The sequence below is a fragment of the Emericellopsis cladophorae genome (genome assembly GCF_022114955.1).
Source record: "Emericellopsis cladophorae strain MUM 19.33 chromosome Unknown NODE_1_length_1489480_cov_119_871856, whole genome shotgun sequence".
In the NCBI taxonomy this organism is placed as follows: Eukaryota; Fungi; Ascomycota; class Sordariomycetes; order Hypocreales; family Bionectriaceae; genus Emericellopsis; species Emericellopsis cladophorae.
Genome location: NW_026250926.1, coordinates 626,175 through 649,531, shown reverse-complemented (window position 1 = coordinate 649,531; position 23,357 = coordinate 626,175). Strand labels below are relative to the sequence as shown.

Below are 23,357 nucleotides of genomic sequence, written 5' to 3'. Positions count from 1 at the left end.
TTTGTCACTCGATCTTTGACAAGATTCTCTATTTCCCCTGATTTTTTTCAAACCCATTGTTACATCGGCTTCATCATCCAAAGCGAGATGGCATGGTTTTCTGAAGAACACAGGTCGTTGTCAAAGTCATCACGTGGACCATCACGTGAGAAAATTTTGCCCTTCCACCCCACTACGCACTAGGCGGCCCACGTTGGAATCGTCAAAATCCACCATCTCACCAGCGCCTCGTTTTTCCCATCTAAACGCCGTCCTGACCACCATTAGTACACTATTGGGAGACTGTCGCCATCATGTCAAAGATCACAGTCGGTTAGTTCTCCCGCAAGAACACTGCATAATACTCGAACTGCGCATTGCTAACGCCCCATTGCAGCTAATGTCCGGACGCAAGTCCAGGAGCTCCTGGAGTACTCCCAGGAGACCAAGAAGCGCAACTTCCTCGAGACCGTCGAGCTCCAGATCGGCCTGAAGAACTACGACCCCCAGCGTGACAAGCGTTTCTCTGGCACCATTAAGCTGCCCGCTGTCCCCCGCCCCAACATGGCCATCTGCATCCTCGGTGACCAGCACGATCTCGACCGTGCCAAGCACGGCGGTGTTGACGCCATGTCCGCCGACGACCTCAAGAAGCTGAACAAGAACAAGAAGCTCATCAAGAAGCTTGCTCGCAAGTACGATGCCTTCATCGCTTCCGAGGCTCTCATCAAGCAGATCCCCCGTCTCTTGGGTCCCGGTCTGTCCAAGGGTAAGCAGAACTCTTGTCACAAAATTGGGAGAGACTCAGTACTAACAATCCTCCAGCTGGCAAGTTCCCCACCCCCGTCTCCCACGCCGACGATCTCTCTGGCAAGATCACCGAGGTCAAGTCCACCATCAAGTTCCAGCTGAAGAAGGTTCTCTGCATGGGTGTCGCCGTCGGCAACGTCGACATGGAGCAGGAGCAGCTGATTGCCAACATCATGTTGTCCATCAACTACCTCGTCTCCCTGCTCAAGAAGGGCTGGCAGAACGTTGGCAGCCTTGTCATCAAGGCTTCCATGTCTCCTCCTCATCGCCTCTACTAAGCGTTTCTCGCTGGAGTGTGGTAACAATTGGGGTGCATATCAGTCGGGTCGTAGTAGTCTTAGATAGGATGAAATGACACGACTTGCGCTTCATCATCCAAGACCATGTGATGAAGTTGATGTATCAGATCATGCCGACAGTGCACCGCATGGAACTACGTTGCTGTTCCTTGCGACATAACATTGATAAATCGCTGTGTGGGTATCATTCATTTCTAGCAACTTTTGGTGACCCTCCAGGCCACCAGGCCCCTTCTCCCAATGACCCTTTTGAGGGTTTTCCAAACACCGTCCTCGCCCCAATCGAGGTCGTCCAAGTTCAAGTGCTTCTTGTGTCGCCACACCTCTCTGAACCTCAACCCATCCAGCCCTTTGTTTGGCAGATATGGATCCAACCATATGGCCGATGCAGGGGCTATGAGGTATGTGCCGTTCTTCTCCTTGAGGTACTCCTGGTTGCGACGATCAGCGGGTACGTCGCATGTTGCGAGTGCCGTGAGTTGCTCATATAGGTCATCGCCTTGCATGCCCATCACGTCTTTCGTTTGAAGGACCTCGTTCTTGCCATTCAGAAGCCAGATGGGAGGCGTGTAAGTCTTCCACCAAACGGCTGTGGTGGCATCGGGCTGCCCGCTCATAAACACTTGGCCGGGCACGATTCCGCCTTGGTGATAGATGCCCATAAGAACCCCGAAGAAGAGGTTGAAGATAATCCACGCGCCAGCCCAGATCCGTAGAGTAACCTGGTTCTTAGGAAGCCGCACCGATGACAAGATCAAGGGTACCGTCGGCAAGAGAAAACGAGCTTCTTGATGCTGGAAAACAGAAAGTACAAAGATCCCTGAGACGGCCGAGTAAAGTCGCAGTGAGAAGTGCGGCCGGAGGAAGAGGAGAAAGGAAGCAGGTCCTATAAGCATTGGCAGATTGGCGAGAAGGTGCTGGTACCATGGATGAAGGCCATGCTGAGCGAGGTTATCGAGGTCTGAGTTGTACCTCAGGTTGTTCCACGGCGTGATCACAGGGCGACTGATCAGGTCAGACCATGTTATTGGCTCGGCGGTATAGAACGCGGTGTCAAGTGCAATCGCGATCGTTGTCGTCAGCATTGCCGCCAAAGATACCGCTACTAGCGATAGAGGCCTGTACCAGTTAGTGGAAGCGCAACCCATGTATAATGGGTCTACCTACTTTCTCCAGAAATGGGCAACCAGGCGGAAGCCTGGGATCACCAAGAAAGCCGGGAAGGTGATCCGATTAAAGAGGCCGAAGATACTGACGACGCCTAGCACAAAGGAGGCCATGAATGACGATTGTTGCTGTTGTTTGTGAGCTGCGTGAGTATAGATAGGGTGACTGGTGGACAAGCTTACCTGGTCATCCACGATCCTTTGAATGAGGACCATGCTCCAAGCCACAACCAGGGTTTCGACAGAGTTGGAGAATGTGTGAGTTTGATACGTCCATGTGACATAGGATGAGGCCACAAGCAATACTGCAACACGGCGATGTCTGGGCGAAGGGATCAACTCATGAAGCGCCCAGTCCTCGAGAACGAAGCTTATCAAGAACATGAGGACCCTCAGCGTCCAGAACACTGCGATCGGAGGAATCTCGCCGTCTTGACCGTTGCCGATCCACAGCCATCGCAGCAACAGCATCGGTAGTCCGTATACAGGCCATAGCGGAAAGACGCTGCGGATGGGGTTGTCGCTTGTGAACTCCCACGTACGACGCACTGGGTAGCTGAAGATCTCTCCTGTCGCACACGACGTTAGCCCACGCTGAGAGAATGGTGGCCTGCAAGGCGCTAGAACCAAGAGCCGTGACCCCGCCGATGCTGAACTAACCTGCAATGACCTCTGGACCTTGGAAATTCTCGTCCGGGTGTAGGTAGCTTGGAGAGAGGGCGAACCATAACCGCACCAGCACCAATAGCAAGTATGTGCGCCGCCACATGCTTTTCCTATTCCACAGACCAGATGCCGTCGTATTCGAGAAGGCGACGACCCAAAGTCAATCGTGGTTCACCCGAGGCGATCGCAGGTGAGGTGTCAAACAAAGTTGGAGCTATTGTCGTCGACTGATATTGGCGGGCCCAATGCCTGGTTGTACAGGTGCCTTGCGCACCAGCGCCAGCTTCCGTATATAGACCTGGGTTCGTTTCGAGCTGTCGCGATTCTGTTGCTGAGCGCGCGTGGGACGTGGGATGCGATCGGAAGGGGCTTTGTAGGGTACCAGGGGGTACGTTGAAAACAAAGCCGGAGGTAGGAAGCTTGCAAGAAGAATGGAAGGTGATTACTAGCAGATTAATGAAGGGACGGTTTTCTGAAATCAATACAAGGTGAAAATGAATAGAGGGAAAAGAAGGAGAAACAACAGGATTCGTGTTGACAATTAATTCCAGAAAGTTGATGGTGGGATCGAGAATGGAACACATTGCGCTGGTCGCGGTCCGAGGGCGCGGGCGCGACTGGACGTCCCGAGTCCGGCAGGTCTTAGCGCGAGGTCCCCTGAGATGATGGTCAGAGCCGTGGTGGATATTTTACGGATACTACGGATATGTACATTCTTGTTGTGATTGCTACGTACCCCGTAGCTCAGCTTGAATTTTTCCGCCCAAGATCGACATTCACAAAATGTTTAATCGAACTCTCCCCAAGGCCATCGGAAACGATTGTTTTGCTTCCCAGATTGGGGTTGGGTGAAGAATTCATGCGACTTAACAGCCAAGAATCGAGCGCATGGACTGGACGTCAGGCAAGCCGCAAGACAGCTCAGGTGGGCAACCGCAAGTCTCGCACGCGGCTCCTGCAAGCACTCTAATAGAGCCGCAGCGTGACGACATCTGCTTCCGGCAAAGCACGACTCTAGTCTCCCGTTCTTGCACGTGCCGAGCGAAATGTGAAGTCGACGAATCTCGACTTTACTGGTCACGTCGTATCTCGAATGTAGTTTTCCAGGGATTTCCCAGTCACGCATGCGCAACCATACGTACTCGTTTTTGAGCGCGCTTCAATGTGCAGACTGGCTTGGAACTAGTCTCAGGGGCCGCTTATTACTGAATACTCATGGTACCTATGCCTTGGGCTTCAGGCGTTTTCGGGGCCCCCACTCGGTTGCTCCCGACAGTCTGGGCAGGCAATATCCACGGACCACGCCTTAGTAACGGCAGACACTACAGAACCTGCGGATCGTCAACATGTGCAGACTGCAGCCTCAGACGACGACGACAAACCGACTTGAGAGTCATCTCTCGTGTCCAGTATCCCGAGACTTTATTTTGAACGGCAACAGAGCATCTTATCTTACAGGTAGGATACAACCCGAAAGCTATCATCAGCGCCTAGAGTCTATTCGCTGGTCTAAAAGCCATTGTCCCATTGCAATTTCGTCACCGAGTCGGCGCACGCGTGTGTAAGACATCTGCGATGGACTTTAACCAGGGCCACAGACACGGCTGGCAATATTTCAGAGCTTCAGAAACACTGCTCCTGCCAGTGCGCGCTTGGTAGCAGACGGTGAGCAGAGGTAGCTGTGTTACCCAAGGCATTTGCTACCTTGGGTATGAAGCCGTCGGTCAGGGGTGCTGAGACCATCCTTGGCCAAGACCGCAGCTGGAATGGGGATCGATGGTACAGGACTGGCAACGAGCTCTGAGAACGTTTGCAGGTTGCTGCGCAAGTCTTGGTTGAAGGCTTCCAGCCACAGCGCTTTGTAAACGATTCCACGTAGATAGGTCTTTGCCGTCTTGCGATTGGAGCGAACAAGACAGCGTGTTGTCAGAGTGCTCGGATTAGCACGTGGTGCCACCATGCAATGAGAGTCTTCTCGCACTGCCTCCCTACATCAACAATATTTAGCCCCGTGGTACCTGAAGGCTATCTGGTATCCGCTGCATTGCTGCAGTCTCTTGTTGTGTTGTAAAAGAAGATCATCGACTTTCAGAGCTCCAGCCATAGCACCGGCCATGTCGGCCATGCTTCGAGGGCGAGAGATGTACGTCAAAACGGCAGGGCAAACCTGATTTTTAGATCGGTGTTTCTATTGTCAGACTGTCAGAGCCTGATTCCAACGCAAGGATCACTGCAGAACCAAAGCAAGTGTCACTCCTGGAAGCAGGGGCTCACGCATCCCTTGACTGGTCATGTTGCCGCCCCCAGAATCAGATTCATGATTTGGAAGCTCCAGTCGCGCTAGACCAGACGTAAAAAAGTCAAGAGCAGTTCCGAGAACCCCAACGCCGGAAATTAAGCGGATAGACAAAGCGCCCTGAGTCCAGAGTTTGTGTTTCTGGATATTTTGTGTCTCCTTTTGTTGTTGTTCCACTGGTCGAGCCAAGTGGCTATTAATGGGTGTGAAGGTTAATGTGCCCCGCAGTGCTGCCTCCGTCATTGCTACTGTACTGTGCGGTTCAGGCTGCCACTGGAGTGAGTGCCTGCACTGACACTCCAGCCTCCGCCGTGGGGCAGTATTTGAACGCCGACCGCCCTCCTCGCTTTGACTGTGCCTGCTCATCCGAGCGCAATCACCACCTCGCAACAAACGTTCCACTCACATCAAATCCAGTATTCGCGGATCCGTTTTCGCCAACATAACTCTATACGCCACACTCATTCCCATCGCCTTCCAGTACGTCCCCTGCATGCCATAAGCTCCTCAGGTCTTCGCATGAGCACCTGCGCACGACCGCGCACAGTCGATCTACAAAGCACTGTCCTAACACTCGAGATAGAATCAGCCCTTATTCTCACCATGGCCGCCGCGGACGCAAAGGTCTGGCTTCAGTCCAGCGACAACGTCTCTATTGAAGTTGGTACGTCAGCATCCCGGACACTACGCACTTGCTTCTAATCTAACAACTTTCGTAGACAGGGCTGTTGCCGAGCGCTCCATGCTTATCAAGAACTTGCTGGACGATCTGGGCAGCGATAGCATCTCTCAGAGCAACGCGATTCCCATCCAGAACGTATGCCGCGTGCCCCGCCTCTTCCACCGATTCCGTTCGTTTCCCCAAGGCAAGAGAGGCTGACCAGACTTCCAGGTGAACGAGGCTGTGCTTCGGAAAGTTATCGAATGGTGTGACCACCACCGCAACGACCCCCAGCAAAACCCCGATGACGAGTCCGATGCCCGTAAGAAGACAACCGAGATTGAGGAATGGGACCAGAAGTTCATGCAGGTTGACCAGGAGATGCTCTTTGAGATCATCCTTGTGCGTTGTAGATCCCGGGTCATGCTCGTGGCGAATCCAGCTAATTATTACATAGGCCGCCAACTATCTGGACATCAAGCCCCTACTCGATGTCGGTTGCAAGACTGTCGCCAACATGATCAAGGGCAAGTCTCCTGAGGAGATTCGCAAGACCTTCAACATCACAAACGACTTCACCCCCGAAGAAGAGGAGCAGATCCGCCGTGAGAACGAGTGGGCTGAGGACCGCTAATGCTCGTAAAATCACGCTGCTTGAATGACGATGACTGCGGCCTCTGCTAGGGAATGAATTAATGGTTCTTTGCTCTCGGCGTTCAGGTTATCGGGGATGAGTTTGATATCAGTTCAGAGTCGCAACGGCATCAATGGCTGAATGACTGCCACATGAGTGCTCATGAGGCAGAGACATCGCAATGCTCTGTCGGATCAAGTATGCGTACGCAGTGCTCCTCAATTCACACGAATAGAGCACAATGGAACAGCTTCAACGGCACGGCGATGGTGACCATAATAGCATCCTCACAAACTCCGCAATGCTTCAGCGGGCGAAGTACCGCAGGGTGTGTGGCAAGTGAACATCAGAGGTGAGCAGTGGTAGCATAATCATCACCTGAGATGCGAGCATAATGAGATAAGGCGTCAAAAGTCTTTTGCTTTCCATTCCCTAGTAGCCGGACCGTGACATGCAGAACCTGAGAAAACCGGGCTTCCCTGCCCACACCATTTCATTGTTCATCCACTGCGCATCCCCAAAATCCACAAGCGGTCAATTCTCAATACCCAGCCCTCATCGTCGTAACAACCATCTCGATGTCTTTGCGGTCCTTCGCAGATCGGCAGGCGTTGCGAGAAATGTTGTCACAGTCGCGTTGCCGATGTGGTGAAAATTTGTACGAGGACGTATCGGAGACTGGAGGAAACTCGGTGTAGAGCGAGACGTTTAGATACCGATGCGGGTCTTGCGCCAGTGCCTGCGCTTAGCATTGTAGCTGGTCGTCATGTTAGTAGCTGCGCGCGAAATGCTTGAGTGTTTTGGCCGTGGCGAGGTCTCCGAATGATTGTCGTGGAGCAACGGCCATGGGAAGGGTCAAACGCACCGGATGGTGTTGCCTGTGCGAAGGCGAATCCACTGAGGCACAGGGCGGTTCTGCTTCTGTGCCTTTGCAAGCTTCTGCTTGGTACGGAAAGACTTGTGGCTCTGTGAGGGAGAAGAAAACGTCAGCCATCATCGTTGTCGTCGTGGGGGGCAAGGCGTCGCAGTGGCCTCCGAGGAACCTCCATCATCCGTGGCGAACAGGTTCCGGTGGAATCAGGAATTTAAATCCTCAATAGAAGCACTCTGACTGCGAGTCTCGTGGCTGGAGGGGAGCGTACCGGCATCTTGGTTGGCGATGTGTGTCGAGTCGGTGGTTTGGTGATGATGGTCTTGAATTCGAGGTTACCTTAATGAGAATTTTGGCCCAAGCGGATCGTGTGGGCGATGAGCCCTAGTCGTTGCGGAAGGGGAGGGGGCCATCTGTGGCTGAGCGTTGTGGCGGGTGCAACGAAATTTACAAACCTTATGTCATCGAAATGCGCTGGCGGCTTGGGATGCGGCGACAAGATTACCATGCAATGCTACACCCGATAGACCAAGGACAGAATCGTCTTTCTCAATGCCACAACCTTCCAGGAATAACTGCATGGTATTCAAGAGGCATACAGACGTCATGAATTCCCTTCGATACAACGAGCGATGCGTCCCAGTTGCCTGAGCTGACTTTAGTGTAACAAGGTGCACTCAATCGTGGTCGCATGACACCTTCAGTACAGCGTGCTGCTCACGATTCACTCGCCGCTCCAGAGAAGTCCAGAGGAGAGTCCCTCATGAAGAACGCTGCTACCAGATCAGCAGAACAATTGAGAGACATGCTGCTCCTACAGACACCAACATTTTACCTGGCCATGTGACAGTTCTCTATGGCATGAAAGTGAAATAAGCTGTGTATTCATATTAGTCCATCCGGGAGCCAATCACATCCCCAGAACCCCAGAACAGTGCTCGTTTGTCTTTCCCGACTGGAGGTCCACCTAAAAAGCATGATGGGTCTCGCCCAGCGAGAGGTATCATACCGTAGGTCCAGAATAGGGGACTGCGATTTCTAATCTCTGGTTCATCTTCTCCAGTGGCAAAGAAGCACGACGACGAGCGCGCCCGAGTCCGAAATACAGTAGTCATTATCGCGAAGATACTGGACTTTGCGTCTCTGCGTCTGCGATTCGAATACCCCTTTCTGTCTTTGCGCCATCCACCCACGACAAGGCATCGCGAGAAGATCGACATCGACGTGCTCTAGCAACGACGAAGATCCCCCCCCCCCCAATCGGAGGAGCAAGAAAGGACCATATCTCGCCAGGGCAGCAAAGCGAATCGCTACTGAGAAGCGCTGTCATTAGACCGTGGGCAGGATGGGTCAGTCAATGTCATGGTTGAGCGGCCTACTCTGGTCGAAGAAGGAGATTCGCATTCTGATTCTGGGACTGGTAAGGGGCAACACACTTCACCCCACATAACGTGAGCATCACGACTGAGACAAAAGTAGGACAATGCAGGCAAGACGACACTGCTGTACAGGTTGAAGGTCGGAGAGGTCGTCACAACTATACCCACCATTGGCTTCAACGTGGAATCCGTCACATACAAAAATCTCAACTTCAATGTCTGGGTACGTACCACTTGCGGAACCAAGGAGAACTACCCCCTCGCAGCGGTCAAGAGACTGACAAGGTCACCAACAACAGGATCTCGGTGGCCAGACTAGTATTCGCCCGTACTGGCGGTGCTACTACGCCAACACGGCGGCCGTCATCTTCGTCGTCGACTCGACCGATATCGAGCGCCTGCAGACCGCCTCGGATGAGCTCGCCACCATGCTGAACGAGGACGAGCTCAAAGACGCGGCGCTGCTCGTCTTCGCCAACAAGCAGGACCAGCCAGGCGCCAAGGGTGCGGGGGAGATCTCCGAGGCGCTGCGTCTCGGCGAGCTGCGGGACCGCAACTGGAGTATTATGGCCTGCTCGGCGGTGGACGGGAGCGGTGTGAATGAAGGCATGGACTGGTTGGTGGTATGTTTTGTCACACCCCCCCCCCCCCCCCTTTTTTGACTGGGTGGTCTGTTATACTAACGTTTTATTCAGCAAACCGTGAACCAGGACTAAGGCATCGGATCCATCAGCACGGAGCATTATTTCTTTCTTTGTTTCTTTTTTTTTGTACAACACGAATGACATGATGAACACACACGCACGCACGCACGCAGAGAGACAGTTTTTCCATCTATACAAAGTACACCTGCGTTATGCCATGGGGCAAAGCGAGGAGGAAACATTCGAGCCCAATGGGGCGTGACCAGGCACATTTAAGGCATGAGACTACTCACCGAGACGAGTCCATGCACTTGGGACTCAACCTTACACACAACGAGACGGGAACGATAGCGCAGTTGGGATAAGTGATACTACGCTCTAATGATAACACCTCGGGACGATATCGAGGCCTTCACTTCTTCACTTGGGAGTATTGGCCACTCCTTCGCGTGAATCAAGTAAACATCACTGTTCGATCACAGACTGAGAATACAAAGGTGAACAGATGATGTTCAATTAACTAGTACTGCGGCGGCAAGACAACACGGGCAGTTGTACTCAGTTTCATAGTAAGCTTGTCCTCGTGCGAGGGCGCCTGCCTCCAGGGCAAGTCCTGCGCCCACGCACGCACATTTGTATATATCCAGCATCTCAAGGGCCTCGCAGGACGCATGGGAGCGACCAGGGGTGGCAGTGAAGCGCACCCTCCAGCGGGCACCCCTTCATCAATGACCAGGTCGCGCCGTCGGTAGATTTATCCGTGACGACGCGGCGCGGGAGGCGAAGAGGGTTTTGTAGTGAGATGAGCTACAGGGGGCCAGGGTTGCTCGCCGATGGCATCTCCCGTGAGTCAAAAGCGGAATACCCATGAACCATGTCACGCAACTCAAACTGTCTGGCTAGCAGATGCAGTATGGAGGGTGAAAAATGGTTGCAGAATATGCCGCACCTGATCTCTGGAAAGATGGCGCGAGGCTGAGTTTGTCCAGCAGACAACCCGGCTTGGCAACAAGAGAGGCTCTGCATCAGCTCTGCTCAGCAGAAGCGTAATGATGCCCAGCTCAGTGGCTGAACCTTGATCTCTCCGTCAGCAACTGGTCCAGTTGCTGTGGCGTGTCCCAGAAAATTCAACCCATAGCGCCCAAGTATTCCAGATATCATGGGGCATACGAGCTGGCGACGACTAGTGAATCACGCGTGGTTGGATTCCAGTCCAACAAACCGCGGAAGTGCCCATGTCGAATCGAATAAGGACAACAAGTCGAGCAGGTAGGTAGTAAGCAAGTCCGACATCAAGCCGGTGTCTCGTCAACGTGATCTCATGTCGAACTTAGTCGTGCTTATTCGTTCGTCAAATCGTAAAGTCGTCGTCAAATAGCCGTAAGCGGGAAATTAAGCCAAAGAAAGACGTAAAGGTGATGGTCGCGTGGTGGTTTCGAGCAACCAGCACCCAATTAAGGGGTAGTCCTCAGAGAAAGCCGCCTCTTGCCGTATTATATGAATGGAAAAGGAAAAAGACAAACAAGGAAAATAGCGATTGGGAAGTCGACATCCTGAACGGACTCTGTCTCGGAACTAGCCGAGCGGTGCGCATTGCTGCATTCCTCTTATCTTTGACCCATGATGTAACCGTGAAACCGTGCAAAAGAAAGATGTGTCGGAAGCCGTCTTGTTGTGAGTATCGTCGTCGCTGCCGTGTTGCGTGTGCATCGGGAGGCCGGCCCCGGATCTAGCGCCGATGACGGTGCCGTGAAGAGGAACAGTCCAGAGGCCGAACTAGCGGCTGGTGTGCGACGGGGAGTCAAGTGATGTTTCCCGGAGGCGAAAAAACAGGAAGTGCTCCCCAGAAAAACAAAGACGCTCGCTGTGTTGCTGGCCGAAAAAAACGATAAAAGAAATAAAAGAAAGAGGAAAAAACGATGAACGGAGATGTCGCGAAGAGTGGATATCTGTCGAATCATTTGAACTCCGGTCCGATGCAAATGGATATAAACGCCGATACGTATGCCGATGGGATGATGCTGGTTCTATGCCGCTGTACAAGTCGATTGGTTCTTGTTCGCTCCGGGAAACGTGCGTCGCACAATGTCATGTGGGCGAGGTGGTGACGACGGGAAGTTGACCCTCAGTGCCTAGCGGTTGTCGTTGTCAAATGATGGCCGCGAAGTCGTTGTAGCGATCCCAGCCAAAGCCGCCCATGTTCATGCCCATGCCCATGCCCATGCCCACGCTCACACCACATTGAGCTGGTGCAAACATGCTGGGGAGAGGTAGAGAGGGCATGGGAGCCGTCACTTGTGGTGAGCCGAAGTAGAATCCAGCCGTGGTGTGAGGCGGACTGTATGCGTGCGTGGGAGACGGCAACTGGCACTCGCTCATTCCCATGTTAGCCCAGATGGGGCTCGTGTTGGACTCGGCAGACGTCGAGGTCACACTTGGGCTCGAGGGCAAGATCCTCCAAGCATCCACGGCAGGAAGACCACCGTTGACGGAAGACTGGGGCCACATGTTGGCGGCCGGCGAGCTGGGCAGCAGGGGAGGCTGGCGGACAACGTCGATGGCGCGAGAAGGCGGTGGCAGAAGCGGCTTCATGAGATTTCCGAGCTGGATCTTAACCTCATCGCTTTTTCCACAAAGAAGCTCGCCAGCGCCTTCCTCCTCGAGACCTTCGAGCGCAGACACATGGGTTCGGTACACAAACTTGTTGATAGCCTGAACAAAGTCCTCGTGGAGCTTCTTGCACTGTTGGTCCTTGTCGGGCCAGTCGTGGGTGTTGGCTTTGGTGTCGACGCAGTGAATCTCCTTGTGGTACTCCACAAGCGCCTCGATAGTGTCCTTGGTGAGCTTGTAGGCGACTTCGCTGCGCAAGACCATGTCGACATGGACAATGTAGGCCTCGACATGAATGAGCTGGTGGCTGAACATGGCCTCATCTGGATCGGTAGGCATGTCCGCCTCGGGTAGCTTGGGCAGCATGAGGGAAGTGAGTGTCCAGATGGCATTCGATGACGACAAGGTCTCCGTCAAGCAGCGTTGATGTTGAGGGACGCTGTTGAGTGGGCGCTTGACTCGGTTGATGCGCTTGAGGGTCTGCGTCAACCAGGGCTCAACCTTGGATCCTAGGACAACATTGACTGATGAGGCGCGGGGTGCGAAAGCGGCAGCCGAAGCCGGCAGTAATTGAACGGGCATGGTGGGTGGGTATCGTATCGTGTCGGTATCGTAGAACTTGAAGCGTGAAAGCGTGAGGGTATATCCAAAGGCGGGGTTCGTTCGGTGTCGGACAAGCAAGGGTTTGGGGTTGTCGGTTGATCAGAGACGACGAGATATAGATATGAGATAACGGAAAGGAAAAGGCGAGATGACGGAGCAGAGCAGTGATGGGGAATTCTTGACGTGATATGGGATCGCCTGCTAAGCTGCCGTAACCCGTGAGAGAAGAGAAGGACGAGGACCTCGTGGTGAGGAGCGAAAAAGGGAGAGGGGGATAGAAGGCGGGAGCGCTCCGAGATATACCTGCGATGGGCTGGCCGGAGCGCTCCGTACCTTAGCTGGGCCCGGGTTCCAGTGGAGGCCGATTGACACAGCGCTGTGCAACAGGCACCCTCGATCGCTAGCAGGCACCGCCCAGCGCTAAGAGTGGAGGACTGGAGCTTCTAGCCTTCTACAGTACAACCAGAGAGGCCCGCTCCGACAGCGCGCTACTTGCTGTAGCAGGCAGCTCTGGGCTAGGGGCTAATAGTCGGCCGATGCATCATGCATAATGGCTGTCTTAGCGCATCTCGCTTCTCCTGCTGCTGGACTCTGGAGGCTGTGCTTGCATGCATGATCGAGGGATCTGCTCTGTGCATGCGAGGAAGAAGGCCTGCGCAGCTGAAAGCTGCAGAGCTCGTACGTACGGGCACCACACTGTCCGATTCCAGCTGCCGCACCAAGCCGCTCGGAGTACCTGCGCTCGTACCGGTACACGCGCCTGCCTCCGTCTGCTCTGCTCAGGCAAGGCCACGTGAGTCAGCTGCTTTGCTTCTGGATCTGGGGTCAATGGCGCATTCACATTGGAAGCGCATCAATATTGCGATTGACACGGTCGTCATCTTTTGAATCCGCCGAGACCATCATCGTCATGGCGGCAGAACCAAAGCCTGATAGAGGCTCGTGGTACTGACAACTTGGCCAAACCAGGGCTGGACCGAGCCGACGTTGGCGCTTATTTAGTAGCCTTTGATGTGTCTGCGTACAGATTGACTGCCTACGGCCGAGACATTCGCAGTGTCACCATCCTAAAGCACCACGCAATCGACCACTCATCAAACTTTCGACTCGTGTGCGGCTCTGGGAGTCATGGGCAGGGCCACAAGGGGGTAGACAGCTTGCAGATGAATCTGCATGCCTTTTGTCCGGCTGGTACTATCGTATCATATTGTCTTGCAACCATGCAGACTTCTGGAAACGACCACATGCTTGTCATACGAGGCGTCAGCGTATAGAAGAGAACCTTGCGCAAAGAAAGGCCACTTGGTATCATGCACGCCGTAGAATGGAGAAGTCTGTGGGTTTATCGCGACCAACGCTGCTCTGTGCTGACGACGGGCTACAACGCCAATTCGTCGGCGCTGAGATTACCACGGCCTTTGAGGCCTGCCGAGCCGAAAGCAGCCTTGATACCACATGACTGCAGCTCATGTTCTACACACGGTGGTGCCATTGATTCACATGATGCCCACCCACGAGTCCTTGCACGCACAAATGGACGCGTGGTGCATGTCTCAAAGGGCCGTGAAGGAGACTGATTGCCGTCATATATCAAGTTTCCAGCGTCAGTACAGAACAAGTGAAACAGGCGCGTGCTGCTGCCGATGGTCGCGCACACTGGCCTACGGCTCGGTTTTGGAGGGTGTCGTCTGACTCCTCGTCGCCGCCAGGATTTCCCTCCCCCCTTTCCCGGCCAAGGGAAAAGCCGCCAAACCCGCCTTTCGGAGCGGGCACTTGCCCCTGAGTGAGTCCCTGATATGGACATGATGCTGTGGGTGCCTTCCAGACGCGGTTGACGGTCCTTGACACCCGTCTGGGGATCGAGCTCGACGTATAAGTCTCCTACGCTGATTGGGAAATCGCTGGACCCAGAGAGACGGATTTGAATGATAAGTGTGATGGCGCCCGCGAGGGTGGTGAGACAATGGGGATGAGAAGGACATGGAGCCCCAAGAGATGTTCACAGGACTGGAAGCGACGAGAGCCTATAGATGACATGTGTCCGAGTAGCGCCTTGGATGAGGTGAGGTTGAAAAGGGCACTTTTGTACGGTCATTGGCCAGCCGCCTCATATGTCCAAGGGTGGCTGGGTGGGTCTCTGACCAGGATTGCGGCCGAACTTGGAAGCCTCGGACTCGTACTACTATTCGCCAGGGCCTTGTGATTAAAGGCCAATCATCGAGGCAAGAATTAATGAACGGAGATGTTTGATCATTGTTCAAAGGCACAGCAAAGACAGGGTCTAGATTCGTCGTGGGCCAGCCAGTTGCGCTCAACTGGCTCGATATCACATTGCGCGAGGTATAACAACTGTGCTGCCACTGTTGTGTAGCCCCAACTAGGCGTCCAGTCGAATCAATCTCGTCACCGGAATCTTGGTAGAAACGCAATGTCTAGGCCTGTTTGATCAGCCTGACATTCTAACATATTACAGTGAGCTCGTACTTTGCATAGTCTGTGGTTAGAGACACTAAATGCAGCGCAGAGCAGTGTTCACCAGCCACAGCGCCCAAGTATCGGTACGTACGCATGCAACAGTCAGTCAGGTACGGATAGCGATACCAGAGTCCGCCTGCAGCACTCGCCCGCTTTTTGGACAAGATGCAGCCATTGCCAGTCGGCAATGATGGTGCATTCAACGCATGAAGAATTTACCTGCGGCGAGCCATGCACGAGGGCTCGAAAGGGAGGACTATGCGATTCCTATTTCGGGATCCTGGATTTTCGCCTCCTCCTCCGCCCTCCCGCATGGCCACCAGAGAGTCACTTGATCGGCCAGGTCAGTCACACGAGCTTCCCCTGACAGCTCGGTCTGCTTTCACTTGGCTTTACAGACCAAGCCTATCACCAGATGCGGCGCGCAGGCTTGGGCCGCTTAGATGACGTTGTGAAACTTGTTGTTGGAGCCAAGGGCCGGGGTCCCATCGTGGTCACGAGACAATGGATTGCGACAGTGCGGCTGCCGTCGCTTACTTCGTGTCAGCCAGCAGCTCCCGAGACCCTGTGGCAGCTGAGATGTGCTCGGCAGTGGCGAATGCTGGAAATGCTGCATCACGACATGTCCATCTGGCGGAGATGGAAAGCCCATGCTTCCGGGTCCAATTGTGTTTCCAAAAATAATCGGCTCTGCAAGATCTATCTGCCTAAAGTGCAAAAACTTCGGTGCCCTTTGCCGATACGGGCGCGGAACGCCACAGGAGGCTCCACTGGGCAATTCGGCAGGCGGTGCGGGCTTGTGGCGTTCTGCCTTCACGTTAGGCCAGCAAACAGCATTTGGCATGCAAAGAAAGACCCTTGCACAGCTGAGGCGTGCCATCACGCGTGAGGCTAGGGTAAAAATCACAGTGACTCCTTAATCGATCACCACGTACATATCATGCCCAGGCGAAGCATGCAAGGACATGTGGCTTGTCTGCTGTGGCTTCAGGCCCTATTTTCGGTTGCCCGTTCTGCAGGCACGGCGAGTCCGGGTGGCTGTGCTAGCCTCGGCAGGCCTGCCACGATGAAGAGTGGAGCCTCCGGGGCCGGACATGGATATGTCACGGACGGCACAGGATGGATGACATGACGATGCATGAATCTGTCGGTGAGTCTTGAGATGGCATTTTGCGGGGTGCGCACGTTGGAAAACGCCTTGGGTTTGAATGATTTCACATCAGTGCGCCTTGGACATTGTGTCGATCGGCACGGACGGACAGCTGGCAGCCGGTGAGTAAAGTCGAGTGGGAGGTTGTGCCCCCAAGCACATACAGAGGAAGTACCTCGGAACTGAGCACGACCAGCACATTGTGTGACCACCGTCGAGCAGATCTGTACGAGTTCTCTATGGGCTCACTACACCTAGATAAACACAGAAAAAACAGAAAAGAAAAAAAATTAAGCTCGGAAAGTGAACGCCACAAGAAAACCAAATAACAACGCAGCCGCTTGCGCTATCCCTCAACATACGCGCGTATAGGGTACTCAAAACCAATCACCATGAACATGCCTCACGACGCCATTGTCAGATCCCCCTCCAACTGAGCTTGAAGACCCTCGCTCACACCCCTCGAGATCATATCCGAAATGGCCATGTTGGTGACCATGGGATTGACACCACTCGCGCTGGGGAAGACACTGGCGTCTGCGACGTACAGTCCCTCGCGACCCCAGACCATGCCCTGGGGGTCGACGACGCCCTCCTCGGGGGTCTTGGCCATGCGGCACGTGCCCATCTGATGCGCCGACGCGACGGGCGCGAGGGGCTGCGCGCGACCGAGGCGCCACAGCTCCTTGAGCCACGCCTTGAGCTTTGGATCCGAGAACTCGGGGTCCTTGACCTCGCCGCGCGCCATGCCCTCCTCAAACGCGGCGCGCGCCTGCGCGTCGACCCGCAAGGGCGCGAGGCCGGGTATGTAGGGCATGATGTCGAGGGCGCCCTGGACGTAGCAGATCTTGGCCATGCCCTCCATCCCCTGGAGGGCGTGGTCGCGGTCAAAGTCGGACACGGCGTACGCGATGCGGGGCAGACCGGTGCGCGGATCGGGAAAGACGGTGCCCGTGTCCCTGTCGCGGACAATGGTGACAAAGGAGGCCAGGTGGGAGAAGCGGGCGAGCAGGAGCTTGGCGTCGAGGCCGCTCGTCCAGGGCAGCGAGGACAGGCAGGTAAAGGGGACCATGCACGTCGTCTCCATCTTGACGCCGTGGCCGTGCAGGTCCAAATTCTCAAACTCGTCGTTGCAGCTCGTGATGATGCCGCCCTCCCAGCCCTCCTGCGGTTCGGCGAACGTGGCCGTCACCATGTTGGCGGGGTGCAGGTGCAGGTTCCTGCCGACGTGTTCGTTCTATTGAGGTAAGTCAGTTGATTAGTTCCTCTGGTACCAGAAGGCTTATCCCTCACCTCGATGCCGCTGCGCTTGAGGAGCAGGGGGCTCTGCAGCGTGCCGCACGACACAATCACCCGCTTGGCCTTGATCTGCACGCGCCTCCGCACCCTGTCGCCCTCGGGCGCGGACACGTCGCCGTCGGGCCCGCGGGACGTCCACTCGCCAACAACACCCGTCGCGGTGGTGCCGTCCTCGGCAAAGGTCACCCTCTCCACGTTGAAACCCTCCATAAACTCCGCGTCGTGCTCGGCGGCCGCGGGCAGCCAGGACGCGGCGGGCCCTCTCTTCTCGTTGGATCCGCAGCCCAGCGTGCACCGGCCGCAGTAGTGCTCCGCGTTGCCCGTGTTCTGGGCGACGGGGTGGGCACGCCAGCCCAGCTTCTCGGAGCCGCGCAGAAGCACATTGTTCCTGTAGTTGTGGCGGATGGCGTCGGTGCCGGCGCCGACAAAGTCCCAGACGCGGTCGAGGCACTGGTCAAACTGCTTGGTCGCGAAAAAGGGAAGACCCTTGTCGTCGGCCCATTCCTTGCGGACATAGTCCTGCGTCCGGAGGGACACGCTCCAGTTGATGGTGCCGCCCCCACCCCACGAGCTCCCCGTCAGGACGGTGGTGTTGCTGTCTTCGGTCAGGTACGGTTGGCCGTTGTCGTAGAGGTAGTGGAGGCCCGACGTCTGGTCCATGGGGAACTGGGACGGGGGAAAGTAGTAGCCCTTTTCGACGACGAGCACGCGATGACCGGCCTCGGCGAGGTTCTTTGCGGCCACGCCGCCGCCCGGTCCCGTGCCGACGACGACCACGTCCGTCTCGATGACGTGCGTCTCGCTGCCGGCTTGGATCTGGAGAAAGTCGTAGGGAAACCCCTCGACGCTCTTCCAGTCGCGCGGTGCGTCCATGTATCCAGCCAGCTGGAACAATTTGGTGTCTGCCATGGTGACCGCCTTCAACGCGAGGCTGGCCACCGTCTTGGCCAGGCTCCGCAGCACGGGGAACGAGGATGCGCTCCACGACTTGATGATGGCGTGACGCACATGGGCTGGCTGCGCCGTCACGGGTGACCAGTACCCTGTGAGCAAGAGGCTACCGAGGCGTGTGCTGTGGCAAGTCGGGTTAGCCTTGATAGCGCGCGAGAGAGGAACTGAAGCGAGAGGTCTGATCTTACTTGAGCATGTCCATGACAGGCCCGAGTTTGTGCTTGCCAGGGCTCACGTCCAGCGACCTCAGACAGTCGTCCCTCAAGGCCTGTTCTGAGGCGGGCCTCGCCGCGAGGAAATCAGCGAGATCTTCGCGCGTCTGGCTCGCGGGGAGGAACTGGGACGCCTCGTCCAGGATCTTGTCAAACTCGTCATCGGGCAGGGCGACATGGTGCGCCTCTCCAAGCTGGGGCGCCCTCGACCTGGAGGTGAAGCCAGGAAGGGCGCCGTCCATCAAGGCATAGAGGACGTCCCACTGCACCGGCGTGAGAAAGTCGCTCGGCGGCAGCGCGGGCATCCGCGTGAGGACCGGCTTGGCGCCGGGGAGAGTGTCCATGGCGGTCATGTAGGTGCGCCCGGTGGTGGTGGTGGTGCTGCTGCTGCTCTGGACGATGAACGAGTGGAGGGACAGGTAGAGGTCACGCGAGGAATTGGCGGTCGCCAGCTTCAGACGAGAAGCAGCCGGGTGGATTGGCCAAGGAGCAATGTAGGATTCCACCGTAGGGGTGGGTTAAGAGGAGAGGAGACGTATTGGTGGTGGTGATGATGCTGATGATGCTGATGATGGTGGTGAAAGGGTTTGGTGCCGTGCGACGACAAATATGAGCAGCGTCGGTTCATCAACAAGGCCCAGATGCCGGGGTCCACGTCCGTGCTTGACAAGTGGTCGTCGCAAGCTTGCTCAGGGACGAGAAGCCCGCGGAGCCCATCCCATTACTACCCGCTCGTCGTCCCCGCATCGTGTGGGGAGGAGGTTTGGAGCGAGTGGCCGGCCAGGGCCGTTTCTTCCCAAAAAAGACAGCACCTCGGCAACTGCTCATGCACGGCATGTGGTGGCGGAGGCGATGAATGGATGGATTGCCAGTTGGGTGGACCGTGGAGGGAGGATGGATGGAGAGGGAGGGAGGGTGGCCAGTGCTGCTCCACGATCTATGACGGGGGGCATTGGTTGGCATTGGCATTGGCTTTGGCATTGGACGCCTCAATGCGGGGAAGAGACAACATGAGATCCAGAACCTGGGGCATCCAACTCATTGCGCGAGAGACATGGAGATGAGCGTTGAGCATCTGGCTGGACGGACTCGCGATCGGTACGGAGGTCGATCCATCAAATCCTAGTCCAACCCAAGGATCTATCCATCCAGCTGGCCAGCTCACGGTTCAAGCCAATATCGCGCCCTCCCTGTATCTATCCCACAGGGTCAAGGGGCGTTGCCCAATTGAGAATGCCTTTGCGAGCTTGCTTGCCACAGCTCGCCAGGCCAGACACGCCTCTTCACGTAGTAACAGCACAGCACTGCACGCACGACTGACTGGCTGGCTGCTTCGTCTCGTCCAACACGGACTCTCTGTCCCATTGTCTTCACCGCGACCCTTCACCGCGACCTAATGGCTACCAATCACACGCACCTATACGTCCGTACGTCCGTCCTCCCGTCCTTGCTTCCCTTTCGCTGTCCGTTCAGAAATCACAGTCGGATCCGCAAACTCCTATCCACCAAAAGCAATTGAAACGCCTGCCTGCCTGCCTGCCTGCCTGGCCCGCGCACGCTCATGTCACCCGCTCTCAGCAGCTGGCTGGCTGGCTGGCTGCTCGCACCAAGATCTATATAGACATTTGCATGTGCATGTGCATGTGCCTTTCCTCTTCCTCCGCAAATCATCGTACCACAGATATAACGTCGGCACCCGCCGTCTGCTGCCGCCCCCCGGGATATGTTGTACAAACGCCTGTTCATCATGTCGTTCACGCGGAATAATCAATCACCCGCCTTCAACACCAGGCTCTAGTTAGCCCTGGTTGTCGTTCGTCATAGTAGTCGTCGTAGTGGTCGTCGATGTGTCGGATTCTCGATGCGTCTGACTCGAGCCCTTGCTTCGCTTGAAAAAGGCAAAGTCCTTCATCCTGAATCGACTTGTCTTCTTCTTCAAGGCCTTGCCCTCCGCCTTGCCCAAGCTCCCCGTCGACGGTGACTGTCCAAACCTTCCGTAGGAGAGCTGGCCCGCCCCAGCCCCAGCCCCAGTTCCAGTTCCAGCACCCGCCGAGGCTGACCTGCGCGCCTCCATCCCGAGAGCGCTCGTCGGCCTCTCCGCCGACTCCTTGCTGACAATGCTCGTGCCCTTGGTGCTCGGCGACATGGGCAATTTCCCCGTGGCCATCGTGTTCTGCGACGCTGCGTCCCCTGCGAGGCCCGCGACCGAACTGCTGCCCTCGGTCGTCTCGCTCACCCTCTGTCGGCTGTGCGTAGCTTGCGGCTCCTCTGTCCTACCCATCGTGTCCTGCTCCTGGCCGGCCAGCGGGTTGATCTGTGCCAGTTGCCGCATGGCGTCAAACGTCGAGATCTTGCCGTTGACTTCCTTATAGCCCTCCTGGCACTGCGGAACGTGCGCGGGTTTCCGTGTTGGCACGCTTGGCGATGGATCAAGGGCAAGGGCTTCCTCGGGCCGCTGCTCGTCGTCGACCAGCGCTGGCGGCGTCTCGGCGAGAACCTCGGATATCCCCTCCATCATCCTGTCACGCCGCTGGTCAGCCTGCGACGACGGTTCCGCGCTGGCTTCTTCCATTCCGACAGCATAGCTCATGCTCCTCGGTGACAATGTCCCCTCTGTGCGAAGCCGCCTCTGCGCCGCTTCACCCTGCTGCTCCTTCGTCCTTTCCTCCTCCACAATCGTCTCAAAAAGAGTCTTGTTCGTCTCAAGCTCGTGGACCGTGTAGGCCATCCCGGGCATGATGTCTGCTACACCTTGGAACAGCGGTATGGCAAACAGGTTCATGAAGCTGAGCTGCGCTCGCGCCAAGGATGCCATGTCCTTCTTGGGCGGGGCCATGAGGGAGGATGGAATGTTGAGCTCGCTCTCCATTGACGCCTGTCGCGAGAACTCTTCTGCCAGGATGTGCATCCACTGCTGCGCAGCGTCATGTCGACGAGCCTGTCACCTTTGTCAGCCCCAGTGTCATCGATGCCTGTCACGTCACCACTCACCACATTGCTGATATCGGCGCATTTGATTAGCAGAGAGCACGCGAGAGCCTTGTGGTCCTCAATTTGCCTCCCGTTCCAGCCTTCTGTCGTGTTGTTCTCCTGGAGCTTCTCCTGGGCGTCGCCAAGCTTCTTCATGTAGTCGAAGTGCAAGCCCATGTCGGTCGCCAGGATAGAGCTGATCATGAGATTCCGCATCTTGGCGTCCTCAAAGGCAGCGGGCCAGTACCTACGGAGAATCTGCGAGTACGCGGCGCAGTGGAAGGTCTCGAGGACCGAACGGTCGTTGTAGAGCTGCGCGAGTGGCGCATTCAGCGTTACCAGGAAACCATTATTAACACCTGGATGGCCGACATCGTGGCCGATAGCGGTGATGAGCAGCGTCAAGGCCTCGAATGACGTGATCAGCGAGGCCATGGGCGACCTCGTTGACGGGTCCGAAGCGCTTGGCTGCTGAGGCGACGCGGGATATGGCCCGAGTGACCCGATGTGGACCAGGAAGTTAAAGGTGGCCTGCAATACGTCGACAACATGGCGAAAGTTGTGATACGGTACAAAGTTATTGTAAGCGCCTCGGCAGGCCGTAAGAAAATTGATCAACTGATCTGCACGGTCCGATAGTCAGCGGCAAGCCCCTTTCGCCTCCCCCAAGAGAGCAGAGTGCATAAACTTACCTGTTGTTATCCGCCACTTCTCCAGCCCCGGCATGCTGAGAGCATGCTTGAACATGGTCATGGCTGCCACCACGAGCTCATCGTCGGTGAAGGCGTGCGCTGAAAAGTGCCAGCTGGCCACGGCCTGGGCTACCTCAGCTTGCCGCGATTTTGACACGGCAACGTGGACGCTGCTGAGCAGCTCGTCTTCCGACTGCTGCCGACAGATTCCTCTCATGAGGTTGGAGACCATCGCTTCACGCAGGTATGAAAAAGGTCTTTCCTCATTCACACCAACCCAGGAGCGCTGTCGGCCCCGCTTGATGTCGAGCATCGCCTGATGCTCCTTGGTCGCATCGCGCTGCGCTCTGTATGCGCAAACCTCCAGCGTCGCTATGCAGTTCGCGCTCAAGGGACTGATGATGACATCGGCAGCCCCCAACTCGAGGCACTTTGGTATCATGCCGCGGTTAGCGGCCAGACCAGATGAGGTACCAGGATGGTGCTCGCGTGTGCCATCCGTCATTTGTTGCGCCGTGGGTGAGTGATTAGAAAGGTGGTTGCTGACAATGGGAATCGGAACAACGAGCTTTGCAATGTTTCGGAGGTGTGCTTCCGTGATCAGTTTCTGCAGCAGGTTGAGACCGTAGAGCTCTTCATCAGGTGCTTGTGTCTCTTCACGTTGAAGCGAACCAGTTGGCGACGGTGACCGCGAGCGCGATTTTGGCCGTTGCTGCTCTCGGAGGCGATCGTGGGGAGGGATGTCGAGTAGCACCAAAGTAGGCTGCATTTCGGTCATCGGTCGATCGTGAAGCTGGAGTAACCGGTCTAAGCATTCCACACCAGAGCTACAAACATGGACTAGGAGCAGGGTCAGCTGGAGCATTGCGGCACTATCCAAACTGATACACACCATCACCGAAAGCCTCCAGAAGCGGCTGTATATCCCGGCGCACCTGGTCGGGCTGCCAATCGCTACCCACCGTCTCCGCGGTGGCACGGACAAGACGT

At 55.9% G+C, this 23,357-nt stretch overlaps 7 protein-coding genes across 7 annotated transcripts; 3 read left to right on the top strand and 4 right to left on the bottom strand.

The window, feature by feature from the left end:
- Positions 1-293: 293 nt before the first annotated feature.
- J7T54_006085 (60S ribosomal protein L10a) lies at positions 294-1,067 on the top strand (the record flags this gene model as incomplete). Its single annotated transcript, XM_051503620.1, has 3 exons — positions 294-312; positions 377-748; positions 805-1,067. 3 exons carry the CDS (start codon positions 294-296, stop codon positions 1,065-1,067), a joined length of 654 nt encoding a protein of 217 aa, XP_051366602.1.
- A 215-nt stretch (positions 1,068-1,282) lies between these two features.
- J7T54_006084 (GPI mannosyltransferase-like protein) lies at positions 1,283-3,023 on the bottom strand (the record flags this gene model as incomplete). Its single annotated transcript, XM_051503608.1, has 4 exons — positions 1,283-2,093; positions 2,256-2,383; positions 2,438-2,823; positions 2,915-3,023. The coding sequence occupies 4 exons, from the start codon at positions 3,021-3,023 to the stop codon at positions 1,283-1,285; spliced, it is 1,434 nt and encodes a 477-aa protein (XP_051366601.1).
- A 2,796-nt stretch (positions 3,024-5,819) lies between these two features.
- J7T54_006083 (E3 ubiquitin ligase complex SCF subunit scon-like protein) lies at positions 5,820-6,511 on the top strand (the record flags this gene model as incomplete). The annotated part of the gene is made up of 4 exons (XM_051503597.1): positions 5,820-5,880; positions 5,936-6,033; positions 6,109-6,279; positions 6,335-6,511. 4 exons carry the CDS (start codon positions 5,820-5,822, stop codon positions 6,509-6,511), a joined length of 507 nt encoding a protein of 168 aa, XP_051366600.1.
- Positions 6,512-8,739: 2,228 nt separating this feature from the next.
- Positions 8,740-9,477, top strand: J7T54_006082 (ADP-ribosylation factor-like protein 1; the record flags this gene model as incomplete). Its single annotated transcript, XM_051503586.1, has 4 exons — positions 8,740-8,802; positions 8,862-8,984; positions 9,061-9,384; positions 9,457-9,477. 4 exons carry the CDS (start codon positions 8,740-8,742, stop codon positions 9,475-9,477), a joined length of 531 nt encoding a protein of 176 aa, XP_051366599.1.
- A 2,076-nt stretch (positions 9,478-11,553) lies between these two features.
- On the bottom strand, positions 11,554-12,597 carry J7T54_006081 (uncharacterized protein; the record flags this gene model as incomplete). Its single annotated transcript, XM_051503575.1, has 1 exon — positions 11,554-12,597. One exon carries the CDS (start codon positions 12,595-12,597, stop codon positions 11,554-11,556), a length of 1,044 nt encoding a protein of 347 aa, XP_051366598.1.
- A 4,049-nt stretch (positions 12,598-16,646) lies between these two features.
- Positions 16,647-19,058, bottom strand: J7T54_006080 (Long-chain-alcohol oxidase-like protein; the record flags this gene model as incomplete). The annotated part of the gene is made up of 3 exons (XM_051503564.1): positions 16,647-17,480; positions 17,537-18,614; positions 18,682-19,058. 3 exons carry the CDS (start codon positions 19,056-19,058, stop codon positions 16,647-16,649), a joined length of 2,289 nt encoding a protein of 762 aa, XP_051366597.1.
- A 1,445-nt stretch (positions 19,059-20,503) lies between these two features.
- Positions 20,504-23,145, bottom strand: J7T54_006079 (cyclic-nucleotide phosphodiesterase-like protein; the record flags this gene model as incomplete). Its single annotated transcript, XM_051503553.1, has 3 exons — positions 20,504-21,643; positions 21,697-22,298; positions 22,368-23,145. 3 exons carry the CDS (start codon positions 23,143-23,145, stop codon positions 20,504-20,506), a joined length of 2,520 nt encoding a protein of 839 aa, XP_051366596.1.
- Between the last annotated feature and the right edge of the window lie 212 nt (positions 23,146-23,357).